Source organism: Pagrus major, chromosome 8 (genome assembly GCF_040436345.1).
Source record: "Pagrus major chromosome 8, Pma_NU_1.0".
In the NCBI taxonomy this organism is placed as follows: Eukaryota; Metazoa; Chordata; class Actinopteri; order Spariformes; family Sparidae; genus Pagrus; species Pagrus major.
Genome location: NC_133222.1, coordinates 29,267,850 through 29,281,249, shown reverse-complemented (window position 1 = coordinate 29,281,249; position 13,400 = coordinate 29,267,850). Strand labels below are relative to the sequence as shown.

Sequence of the window (13,400 nt, the reverse complement as noted above, 5' to 3'; positions counted from 1 at the left end):
GAGAATGTGTGTGTGCCCTGAGTGAGATTTGCTAGAGGCTAAATTCATAAAATAGGAGAAGAACTTTTAAATTGCTTAGAATTGAAATAAACCATTCTGGGAACAATAGTGTAGATTGCTGGAGGTTGATTTTTGACATCATGGGCTCATCTGGTATCAAATTCAGTTCATCGTAATGATAACCATTAATCATGGGGCAGCTGTAGCTCAGGAGGTAGAGAAATCGGAAATGTCTAGTAATGGGAAGGTCGCTGGTTCGAATCCCCGGCTTCCCCAGCTGCATGTCGAACCCCAAGTTGCTCCTGATAACTCAAAGTAATCCAGATTGCTGTAAGGTAACATAGAGAAATAAAGTGACCCTCATAAAACACACCATTCTGGAAAAAAACTGTCAATTTAATGTATTGCCAGAGGAATGAGAACATTCTCACACCAATCTAAGTGTCAGACAGTAGTGACTAATTATGCAAAACCCTTGCACCATGTTCAGTAATGTAATGTCAATGTGTTAAAATTCCACTTTCTACACATCTGCCCATGGTACATCTGATTAAGGTCATGGAAAGGTTAACATTAAGTTATGGTTAGGTAACCTAAACATGTGGTGACGGTTAGGGATAGGTCAAAGTTATAATTAAACATACTACAAGGAGGTTTTAACTGTTTCAGTTACTGATGCCTCTGTATGACCAAAATAAGAAAACAAGATCATCAGCAGATTGGCTTTTTCTTCAAAGTTATTCTTAGTGCCTGTCACTGGGTCTTATTTCCTGAGAAATCATAACCTGACGAGGGACTGTTGATAACTTGACCTTAGTCAACTGAGGTAAGTCTACCTAACTGAGGTGTATGAATGGCACTAATCCAAAGTTTACCTCGTTTCACCATCATCATATCAGTTATTAATCTTACATAGCCACAAATGGATACATTATCTCATCGGCTGTGTTTAATAAAGAAAAAGAGTATTAAAAATATGCTGCGTTCTTCTTTCACTTGCAGCCAAAATAAATGCAGATCAAGATGTTTATGACATGAGGCAGTGGTGCTGATACTGCTTTTGTCCACAGGGGCTGCTAGAATCTACAAAAAAGAAAGATCCTTGATGCTGCTTCAACAAAAAAGCACACATTAAATTCATGGACATTAATTGTTTATGATGGGAAACAAACTACGATCTCCAACTCTGCAATGACACTGTACGTTGACATTAATCTTGAGGTGTGAAATCATCCTAAATGATACTATGCTGCTTAGACTGATGTTTTAATAATAATTAAAGGTTTGTCTCTAGGGTCAAATTAGTAGACCTTGTTTTTTTTAGTTGAGGGAACATTGTAACACATTGACAAATTATTACATTCTTTGGTTCCAATACAGATTTTGGCCATCAACACTTACTTCATAACATTAAGAATATCATAAAGATTAAAAAACTGTTCATTGCCAGTTTAAGTAATTCATGGGATCTTATTTTTGTAATCAATGTCCATTATTAGTCACAATGAGACTTTAAACTGAGAACTTAACACCTGTGGTAGCTACATGAATGTAGACGAACCCTTAATTAACTTTTCACATTGACATCTGCAAGTTGTTGGTTGAACAGACACAGAACAGAGATGGAAAAAGGTATTACAGCCGTTGTTAGGCACCACAGTAATGAGTGCTGAGAACCAAACAACACAAAATTGAAAATTTTAGGGATCGTCACCTTAACAGTGACTTCTGACAGAGCAATCCTTGTTTGTGTTTGATATGAAAGAACAAACACAGCGTCTGGTAGCTGCGAGGACAAACTCAGCATGAACATCAGGTACATCAAATAAACTGCATCTAATGAGATGCATCCCAGCTGGCGGCCAAGAGAGCCAGGGTGTCGAGTAGTAATGAGCGAGAATGACCAAAGGTTCATTCAATGGTTCATATCAAGATGCTGCTTGGAAACCTGCCAAGACGTCTGGAGGACGGAGAGGGGTGAGGAACGAACAGCAGGCACATCAAAGCCTACAGCTGGCTGTGAGACATGGGTTATAAGGAAGGACTAGCAAAAGCCAATGCAAATGCTACTCCACTCATGAGAACAACACGCAGATGGAATCGAGCATAAAGCATGAAGAAAAGCACTGTGCCTCTAGAAGCTCCTCCAACATTGATGCTTGAGAGCATGGCTCACAAAATGGCCCTTAATAGTGTCTCAAATGTCCACTTGAACTCTGGCATGATTGATTAACTTGCTTGGGTATTTGATAGGAAATCAGTACAAACTGATGTAACACTAACCCATGAAGACATTTCCCAATCAGATGGTGGCAGCAAGGGTTAGTGATTATCCATCACTAACCAGTTGAAGTCAGCTGAAGTTTTGTTTTCCACAAAACATTTCTGGAGCTTCACAGCAAAACAGTATTTCTCCTTAACAAATTAAGTAGATGGGGACTTGTGTTAAACATAAATCCAAACCTATGGTAGCCATGAGATCCCAAATTGATATGAAGAGATGTTATTTACACCCTTTTTAAGCCCTAAATCTTTAAAATAGCTGCTAAGCTAAAAGCATTAGCGTGGACCCTGTGTGAAGTAGAGGCACAAGCTTGACCGTGCATCGAGGGTGTAATTGGTGTTTTTTTTTTCAAAGCAGTTTGGGATCTCTGGGCTTCCGTAGGTTTGGATTCAGCCAAATGAACTGTATGCATTTTATGTTTCCTTTTTCTGCTGTTTTTTTAACATTTTAAAACAAGTCCCCATCTACTTCGGTTGTTTAGGAGAATGCTGCAACGCTGTTTTGCTGTGAAGCTCCAGAAATGTTTTGTGGACTACAAAACTTCGCCTGACTATCCATCAGCATGGGGGTGGGTGGATAATGACTGAATTTTAATTTTTGTGTGAACTGTTCCTTTAAGAACGTCTTGCCAATGTTACTTTTACACCAATCTTCAGTAAAAACATTGTCTGAATCTCATATAACTAATCCTTTTGCTTAATATTGTTTGGTGTCCTTCTTTGTCAGTTGGCTATGGAAGCAGCTTGCACTGAGACATGTACCTGCCAGCTGGCTGACAGCCGGCTTGTCAGGGTTACCTGGAGTGACCTCATACACAAAGAGGCAGTGAAATAGTGATGTGAGGCCAGCTTGTAAGTTGTAGTGACAGTCAGTAGGCATCAGGGCTAACAGGATGAGACTGTCAGCATGCAAGCTGTGATGGACTGTGCCTTTATTAGATCTGCTATATGTAAGGGCATGTACGGACACAACAAATAGATGCTTACACACATAGAGGTACCCGTCATTGCCATCAGGTCACATGAAGCGGATCCATCCCAGCAGGAGCTGGATCAGATCCAGACTCACATCCTGACAGTCACAGTATGTGGCTGATTAATGAACTCACAGACTGTCAACACTCGTCACACACATGCAGGTACACTCACATACAACATGACATCCACACACAATCGCTGCTAACTGATTCATTGGAGGTTGGATTTATAGGCTTTACACTGAGCACTACTGCTTTTTCTCTTAAGGCAGAACACTTTGTATTTTCTTTTTATATGAAAAAAGTTCAACAGAAGCACCAATTAAACTCAAGCAGAAAAAGTACAATGGCTGCCACTGTAGAAATCCATCCCTCTGCATGTGGCCCACATTAGTTCACTGTTATCCATGTCATTAACCCATCCTGCTTCTAGCCTTGTGCAGTAAAATCAGGCTGAAAGTACTTCCACTGTACATTAATGTCTTGCCATATCTATATGGGATCTGACTTCCTGCTGAAAGTGCCTAATGGACTCCATAACTTTTACAGTAGTAGATGTCAGAAAATGCTCCTGGGTTGCCTCTGAAGGCAACCCAGGAGCTTACATATTTTTACGTAAGTTTATGTATTTGACAATCCGGAAATGAGACTCAATCATTTGGTTGTTGACATTCACGCTGATGACCAACAACCAATTCTTGGGTCTAAACACACACCCAAAGCATTGTTATTTGACGACAGAAGAATGAGACTCACCATTTACAGTAACTATCTTTCTCCAGAATGGACTACTGCACCTTTAAGTCTCCATAAATAAAAACTTTGTGTGCAGGACTGTCCATTGTCTCACAGTATAACGATAGTCAGCATCATTTCATTCTAACAAAAGCAAAATACCCACTATTACAGACCTTACATCACAGTGCTGACCTGGGTACAGATCATGGTAGTAACAGATTCACCATCTGATATCACCTGATGTGTTGTTCCTGGAACATCAAAATAAATGTCTCACCAGGAGGAGGCATCATTGAAACTGACCAATCACATTTTTGTAATATCATAGCATAGTGACTCGGGATGAAAAAGACGAGAAAGTTATGTACATCAACACCTGTCTAAAACCAAACCATGTTTTCCTAAAAGTATTTTTGCTCCTTTAACCGAACCAAACAGTGAAGGAGAACTGAAAAGAAACATACAAAAGTGAAAATAATGCAAATAATAAGTGGAATTAGTTTAAAAATAGTAAGTGAACAGTATAATAACATGTTCTAAGCGACATACGAACCCGATTCTCCGGAGTGGGAAACCTAAATTATGTGCTGAATGAAAAAGTAAGGCGCACCAATGCAACCAGTATAAAAACTTAGTCTGGAGCCCTGTATAAGCCGTATGTGTTTAAACACATACAGTATTTGGAATTATGCTAAATTCTTAACAACATGTAATGATGAAGACCTTGAAAACAGATGATGACATGTATTATTTTCTTTTTCGACACAGAAGCAGGAGATGTGAAAAGTTTGAGTGTTCTGTAATTACTGTGGTGTATGCGGTCACCACAATGACAGATGTGTAGTGTGTGAATGGATGTGGGTGCAAGTACCAGAAAGTGTATTTACCATGTACTGTCTGCAATCTGCAGATGCTCCATCACTGCGATACTGTGGCAACAGTGCAGCAAACATGTACTGAATGGCATTATGTAAATGAGGCCATCAAATGGGTTATGAAATGGAGTACTGGCATACTGGTGTATCACAGTTGGTACAGTAGAAAGAAAATCAGAAGTGAGGGATCTTTTGCAGTCGGATGCCTTTACAGTACAGAGATCTACGGTAATTAATGCAGACAGCTGGCTCCGTCCCTCTTTCACAGTCTGTTATACACTCACACTCTCTTTCACAATTGTATAATACGATAATTGAGTATAAATAGACTTTATGTGCAGATTCAATTACCGCCTTGCCAAAGTTACAGACAGCGGCGTCAGAGATGACAAGATGAGCTTTTGGCTGTAACGGCACCAAGCAGCGATCAGAGCAGACACATCGCTGCTGCAGGAAAAGCATAAAATTGGACCCAGAGTGAGATTTAGTTTTAATTCAGCTCAGTCTGAAATGAAAAGAGATGATGAAAAGAATGATCCCTGTTATGTCCACAATGTGAAGGGGAAGATAGACTTTCTGACTCCTGATGAAAAGGATTCCAGGATAATAGTGAGTTGACAAAAGTTGTCACATTCTTTTGACTTAAAAATCATTCAGTCAAGACCTCAAAATGTAGCCCTGTTTAGATCGATACTAGATGCTTGTTGCTTTATTAAACTGGTCTTTGCACTGACCTCTCAAAAAACAAATCTGAATCTGAAAAATAACTGTCTCAAAACTTTATAGTAAAGTTGTTGGAGCAATAATCACTTTTTTATGTAGGTAAAACTTTATTAAAAATATTATAATTAAAAATGTTATTATTGGGGCGACTGTGTGTACTAGCAGAAAAAGATCATTTCTTTCATTGCTTTCCAGATTGTGTGGCACCCATTATTTAGTTTGACATTTTGGGAAATGTGCTAATTTGCTGTCTTGCTGAGAATTAAATGAAAAGATTGATACATTAGTATACATTATGTACCTGCGATACAATATTATGTATGAACTCGGCAGCAACAATAGCACTCTCCCAAGCTCTGTCACTCTCCCAAGCAGTTAACGTTGCCACAATGTCAATGAATGGGAAATAAGCTGCATTACACCACATTCATCTGTGAAACTTTACACTTCATGAAGTACTGTAGTCTTCATAACGCGAGGTGTGGGCTGGGACTAGGTCAGGACTGACTTGGAGTTCAGTCTGGATGCTGACTAGAGTCTGGAAGCCCTGTGTCAGACAATATCTTGGAGTTTTTCCATTACCAACATCATGGTGATGACAATACTCAGCAAGTTTTACAGGTTTTGTGCATTGCTGTGCATCAGACAGTAAAAACAAGAATAAAAGGAGGTAAAGAAAGTAAAGTTTCTGACCTTGGCAAACAGCGCTCCCTTGGCTGCCAGTGCGTCCTCCGCTCTCCCGTTGGGGTAGCACTCGAACCGTGCGTCTAGTATTGGGTAGCGGCTGGCCAGCATCAGCCCACTGTTCAGGAATTTGAACCTTGAGCAGCAGCCCTTCCAGCCATACCGCCCAACATCACTCAGCACGTAGGGGAAGTAGCGATGCAACTGCCGCCGCAGTCTAGTTGTCGCTCCGTGATCAAACACTTCCTGTAGAGCCAGGAAATCCAAATTGGCAGGGAAAAAGGCAGAGATCTCATGGTCGAATGTCTCATCTCCATGGCGGCGTTTTCGTCCAGGGCGTTTAAAGATTGATGTACGAGGGACATGAGAGAGAGTGTTGTTGGAAGATATCCCTATGCCACAGTCACTTCCATGATAACGAGCGAGGGATTCCCTGGAGGCAGTCATGCTGCCGTTGTCTCCACCTGTATGCTCCCCAGGCCGATGGTTCCCTGTTTCGGCCTCCTCATCCTGGGGGTCTGGTTCTGGGGCGCTGATGCTGATTTGAACCCCTGAGGTGTGAAGTGGGCAGTCTGGGGATGGTTTTGGCTTGGTCCCCTCCCCATGCATGGGACAGTCATGATGGCCTTGGCCATTCTGAGTCCCTGTGGAATGCATGGGGCAGTCTGAAGCCTCCCCTGAGGTGTGAACGGGACAGTCTGAGCTGCCGTTGGTCCCTGCAGCATGGAGGGGGCATTCTGCTGTCGTGTCTGCTCTCTCTGAGTGAAGGGGGCATTCGGTGGAGCCCTGGTCTCCTGCAGGGGGATGAACTGGGCAATCGATGGCACCTGAGGGGTGAATTGGGCACTCAGTAAGGGGTTCTGTTTCGGGGTCAGCTGGGCCGTTGGTGGTGTGTGTTTGGTCTGGACGCTGGTCCAGAGAGGAGGTACGGCGGAAACCTGTGGCAAGGCTGCTAAAGGATGCCGCACTGAAGAGTGGAGCAGAAAGAAGGAAATAATGGATTTGTTTGACTGATAAAATAATACAGAGGAATTAATGCCTTTACCCTTGCTAAAACATAAGCAGAAGGCACCCAGGAGCAAGCTCTCCTCACCTGATGGAAGTGTTGGTGGGTGAGTCGATGTAGATTTTGATCTGAGGCCGACTGGCACCATTGCGGATCCTCCTTCCCACCTCCCGGGCTCTCCTATGGGTGTCTGACAGGTTGTTGAACCTGGCTAAGGAGTCGGGCAGCAAGCATACGTTGGCACTGCAGAAACAGAAACTTCTGCCTTGTGGTCTCCATTCCCCAATCCCAACACCTCCTGGTCCGGCCTGGCCCTGCTCGGCCTGGTGTTTATCTGGTCTGCACAGGGCAAGCAACAAAATACTATGTCAAGTAAAATAGAAGCTCTGGAGCACGAAATATATAATAGTCTGACATTTTAGGAAATAAACTTTCCTTGTTGAGGGTTGCATTAGAATACCACTCTGACCTCTGTATAGTAAATATGAAGGTAAAGCAAGCAGTTTGAGCATATAGACTGGAAGCAGGGAGAAACAGCTTGTGTTTAACCAGCTTTATCTCACTTGCATAAAATTTGTCCATGGTGTGTTTGTGGCTCACAACATGGTACCTGACAACACAACAAGAATAAGGTCTACGTTCCCGATGTCACATAGTTAATGGTGTGAAACGATGTAATTTGGTTTTGTTTAGTAACAAAAATGGGAAAAAAGATAATGGCTCCAGTCAAAACAAGTACTAGATTGCATAATAATGTAAATTAAATCCACACATACAAACCAGTTAGCCTACAACGATGGACAACAACACGGGTGGATGGGTGGGTCACTCACAGGACTTTCAAAACTTCGTTTAGAGTTTGTTTTGTGTTTGGAACAAAGCTATTTTAATGCAAAACATGATTCCTTTGTCTTTTATGCTATTCTTAGTGTCAGAGGAAACAGAAATACCAATGTTCCAAGAAACAATCATTGCATATTGATTTACTTATTAGGTACAGTCTTACATCATGGCTCATATTTCCTCAAGAAATGTCCTCAAGAAATTGTTCCAGAGCCAGGCTAGCTGGTATACCCTGTACCGTTTCTTTATATAATGCAAAGTTACTCAACTTCACATTTAGCATAATCTACAAAAGGTTGAACTATGTCAGCATATTTGTCTGAACTCATGGATAGTATGACTGTAATACTGCAAAAGTTAAATATCTTAAACAATCATGATGTCAAGGTAGTTTCAAGGTTTCTCCTCATTAACACACAGGTTTAAACAGCAAGCTGCTGTAAAACCTGATCAGATCAGCTGCTCTGTGGTGTAAATACGTACTGTAGTTTTATTAAGTTAATGTCACTTTGACTTACCACATTTATGGGGACAGACATGTAACAGCATTATTTACCTCAAAATGTTAATTTCAAGAAAGTTTCATGGAAACAGTCAAATTATACACATCAATCGGCCACTACATTAAATGGGCAAACGGGTGAAGTGAATAACATCATATCATTACAATGTTATGCTCTGCTGGTAAACCTCTGGTCCTGGCATCTAACTGACACAAACCACTCACCAAAACACCAATGTGGATCAATTTCAATCCCTAACGGCAACGGCAATCCCAGACGTCTGTGGCCCAGGAGTGCTGTCCTGTTGGGAAGGCCTTTAACATCAGTGAGTGCCATTGCTCCGTTACATGAGTAACGAGTAACGAGTGTAGTTGGTCAGCAATGTTTTACAGGTGGATGGTGCATGTCAAGTGTCATCCACATGAATGTCAGGACCCAAAGCTACCAAACTTGCGTTGTAACAGAATGATATTCGTAACATTACATGTTAGTTATGATAATGTTCTGGCTGATCGATGTAAATAAAAAATACACAAACAAAACATTGGTATGATTTTTAAGATACAGAAATGATGTTAAGTCTTTTTTAGGGAAATCAAGGAATCAAGTAAATCATGTTTCTTGCTGACCAGTAAGCAATTGGTAAACAGTAGTAATTACAATGACAAAACGTTTCTCTTCCTATACAAGTTTTCATAGGGTGCCTTCTGTCCTACACTCTGCTTGATTTAAAGTAGCTTGTATGTAATCTAAACATGACATTAGTACCCTGCCTTATTAGTTAAAATTTAAACTCCAGACTGAGTGAGTTTTGACACATAGAATTAATGGAAGGAGTGCAGATACTGTACAGGTATGTTCTAGTTATGTTGTGAAAGGGGGCAGAAAAAAGATACTTAAGTTTTGTGTCAAAAAAATATGGCCTTTTAATATATGCATATCTAAATAGTATTGTGGGATATTGTCTGCACTAACTCACAACAACAGAGGTACTGTAGAAGTCTTTTTTTTTCACGTCTTTGCTCATTTTAATTTCCTTTTCTGTTCTGTTGTATTCTACCCAAATCAGACTTTATCCTCCTCTTGCTTTTTGCTCCTGCACTCTATGACTCACTCCATAAGAATTACTACTCTTTGATCCTATATTATGAAAAAATGTGGTACCAATGAAATTCAACAAACCATCACTACATTAATGTTGGGGCAGCAATATAATCACTGGAAACAAACACAGATAACACATTTTACATTGTTTGCCATCAGGACATCTGATGAGTTACTGGAGGAAAGTGCTGCTCTTCCTCAGCAATCAGAGTCAAATACAGTATTTCAGTGTTTTCGGTTATGGTGGGTAGCCACTTGGTTGGCTGTCTGGATAAGCAAACCCTCGCTGAGAACTTGTAGAGCCTGGCGGCTGGAAGCCAGACCAATGAAGAAACTATTTACAGTCATAATGACTCCATTTTCTGCCTCTTGGATTTCTCCAAACCTTGTCAACAACAGGCACTGTAGATTTAAAGTGAAGCATGACTCTGCAAATGCATGGCCCATTTCTCACCGCAAATTGATTGAAAAACTCATTTTGATGTATGGTTGTGGGGAAAATTGTTGAATGAAAAGTTGTTTTCAGAACAGTGAGTATAAAAATCAGATGCAAAGACCATTGATGGCCGAGTGCATAGTGGGTTTATCCAAACAGGTGTTTAAAATCCAATTTGAAAGTTTTCTTTAATTAATATTCTTGAATCTAACCAACATGTAAACACAATAGGCTTGTGTATAATTTAACAACACTATTTTTATATTCATATCTCAAGCTTGTCTTGGTTCGGTAAAAGAAACTTGAATTCAGAAGGTGCTTGATTGTATTTTTCTGTTTAAGAAGGAAACAGAATGAAGAGCATTTTATTTCTTGACATTTTGTGATTATATTGTTAATTTATTACTCTACCATCTGGCTGATATCTCCCAGGTAGAGCTACGGGGACTATTGGACTATCGCCTCTTGCTGGTTCAAAGTGGTATTAGGAGAGAGACAGGACTGGACAGGGCTAGCTGGTTATCATGCTATCCTCAGTAGACATCTCTGCGACACAGTACATAGATGCCTTTATCATAACGTCAACACAGTTGTTCCTTCACATTCTGTTTTGAACTAACATTCTGGTCATATATTCCATATTGCCCCACATCAGGTAAGGAATAGGTTGTCGTCTTGGTTTAACAGTGAAAAACATTGACTTGGAGATCAAGACATGTTGTTTTTATCAATATTTCACTGAAACTATAATATTTTCCACATCTTATCCAAAGAGCCTTTGTTCCCCTAAATCTACCCCTATGTGGGACTCAGCATGCATCCCTGGACTCCACTGTCTAAAGCCCAATTCTTGCAACATCTGCATAATTCCTATGGTCAGTATGTAAGTATATTTGATGGGGATTAGATGGTGAAAGCAGTAACTCCTTTGCGCTTTGGTAAAGGACACCATGGAGGATGAATAGAGAAGTTGGAGGATTTAAGAAAAGCAGCAGCAGCAGCACCACAGGTTTGACATAGAGGTTACAAAATGTACATTCCTTACTAGACTTGAAAACATTTAGTAGTAAAAAAAATCCTTCACCTTGTCACCAAGTTCCATACTAACCTGTGGTAGGTGTACAGGTATGGCTGGCGGATGGCCTGCAGGGGAGCCCAGATAAAGAAGCCCAGCAGAGCGAAGGGCAGGGAGGCGAGGAAGAGGAGCAGGTAAAGGGGCGCGGCAATCAGGACACACAGGGTGAGGAAGGAGCAGGGGTCCTGGGAGCGTTGGCGCTTCTCCAGTGAGGTGGCCACGCAGGAGGCCAGGAGCCGGTCCAGCAGCCAGTAGCAGGGGAACACTAGGCTCCACGACAAGCCATCCAGGAAGTGCAGACAGGCACTGGTGTAAGGGGTGGTGTGGAGAACCATCTCTCTCCTTCTTTCTCTCTCTTTCTTCCTTTCTGTCGCGTTCTCCTCACCTCACAAGTTCTGTCCTCACCCACATGCACTCTTTAAATAAGCGAACACAAATCTGTTTTAAAGATTACATGAACGGAAACAAACTGAAAATAAATCTAACTCAAATGTAGACCCTCCCCCCTCATTGGAAAGAGGTACACTACATGGTTTGGGGGATTTTAGTCTTCACAGACAAGCTTGTCTCAGTCTCACTTCCCCTCTCTCAGCAAGTATACTCTCTACCGGAGGGATCATGGAGCTCTGCGTGTAGGTAACGGGTTTCCATGATGAGAGCTTTTCCGTTGACGATGGATCTATGATTGCGAGGACTCCAACGACCTCGGGAGGGGGCACCCATTAAACGTCAGCGTTTTATGACCTGGACAAAGTGAGCAAATCCATAGAAGAAAGAGGAAGTAATTAGGGAGGGGGAGAGAGATGGGGGAAAGAAAAGAAAGAACATCAGTGATTGACTTGTTCTGTAAGCATGCTGGAAGCAAAATAAAACATGTGCATTTCCTAACGTTTTTGTGTGCATGATAAATTTATGTTCCCACAGGTGTTCTTATGTCGGCAAAGAAAATCCAACTCACATACTCCACTCAGAGTTCCAGCTCTTACCCTTGGGAAAAAGATTGAGGATCCCCCAAGCAGGCTGAACCATCATAACAATCATTCCTGCCTATGTCCATGAATACCCTCAACATGAACAGTTAATGCAGGATGTTGACTATGGGTGTTGTGCTAACAGTAAAATGGAAGCTATGTGTTGTTGAGATGTTAATATGTTTTCTTTTACTAAGTAGTATGTATGATTTTATCTTGTGTGGCGCTGCAGGACAGAGTCTAGAAAAGACTAATCTTTTCTTTACAAATAAACAAAGAAATTCTAAAACTAACTCCTGATATTCAAGTCAGTTTTCAGTTTTTGTTAAAAACATGAATATAGGCTACTCATCTTTATTTTTTTTTTTTAGAAATAATTGCAGTGCACTAATGTTTCTGGTGAAAACTACTGAGCAGGACTAGAAAACTAGCTTGTCAAAAATCAGGCTAACACAAAACTGTTGCCTTCCTGGGAGCAAGGTTTGTTTAACACTAGGCCCACAAACAAAGCTACCCTTGTAGCATTATTATTACATTCGGTTGAAATTCTGGGTGTAGTTTAATAGACAAATGGATAGACGCTAGAGATAAATGCAGCGGCGTAAGCTTGAGCTAATACTGGAGTTAACTTTTTGAGCACAAGTAGGATAACAATAAAAGGTTTTACATTACAGCCTAACAACAGAAATCATGCTCCTACCACATTTTAATAATTAAAGTCCCTTTTTAAATAGGAAATCCTCTGTGAAAGTAATCCCTGAAAGCACTGTTAATAAATGGTCACAAAAAGGATGACTATCAATGTGACGCTAACCACTGCTGTTTAAAAGATCTTATCGCTTCCTGCCCACAAATGACTTAACCAGAATTTACAGACAATGAATGCTTTTCAATCAGCTATAATACCAACGCAGGCCAGAGTGGAATCAATCCCACCGGCATGAATAAATAATGAATAGATTAATTCATTCATGTCAACAGCTGGGGGTTTAGGAAGAGTCAGAGAGAGTGTTGACCTCAGTGTAACCTCATATACCCCCCTGGGACCACCAGAGCAATAGTACAACCTTTTAAGTTAACGCAGTGTCACATCTACAGCATGACCAAATGGCTCCATAATCCATCAAACCACACAGCTGAGACTCACCATATGTTGTTCTCACATTATGTTAACGCATGTTA

General features: G+C 41.0%; 1 protein-coding gene across 1 annotated transcript in view; it reads right to left on the bottom strand.

Annotated features, from left to right (window-relative positions):
• Positions 1-11,582, bottom strand: part of smpd3 (sphingomyelin phosphodiesterase 3) — a 37,463-nt gene extending 25,881 nt beyond the window's left edge. The window contains exons 1-3 of the mRNA XM_073472845.1: positions 11,281-11,582; positions 7,374-7,625; positions 6,290-7,247 (exon numbers count right to left, since the gene is read on the bottom strand). Coding sequence (XP_073328946.1) covers positions 6,290-7,247; positions 7,374-7,625; positions 11,281-11,582 — 1,512 coding nt within the window. The remainder of the gene's footprint in view (positions 1-6,289; positions 7,248-7,373; positions 7,626-11,280) is intronic.
• Between the last annotated feature and the right edge of the window lie 1,818 nt (positions 11,583-13,400).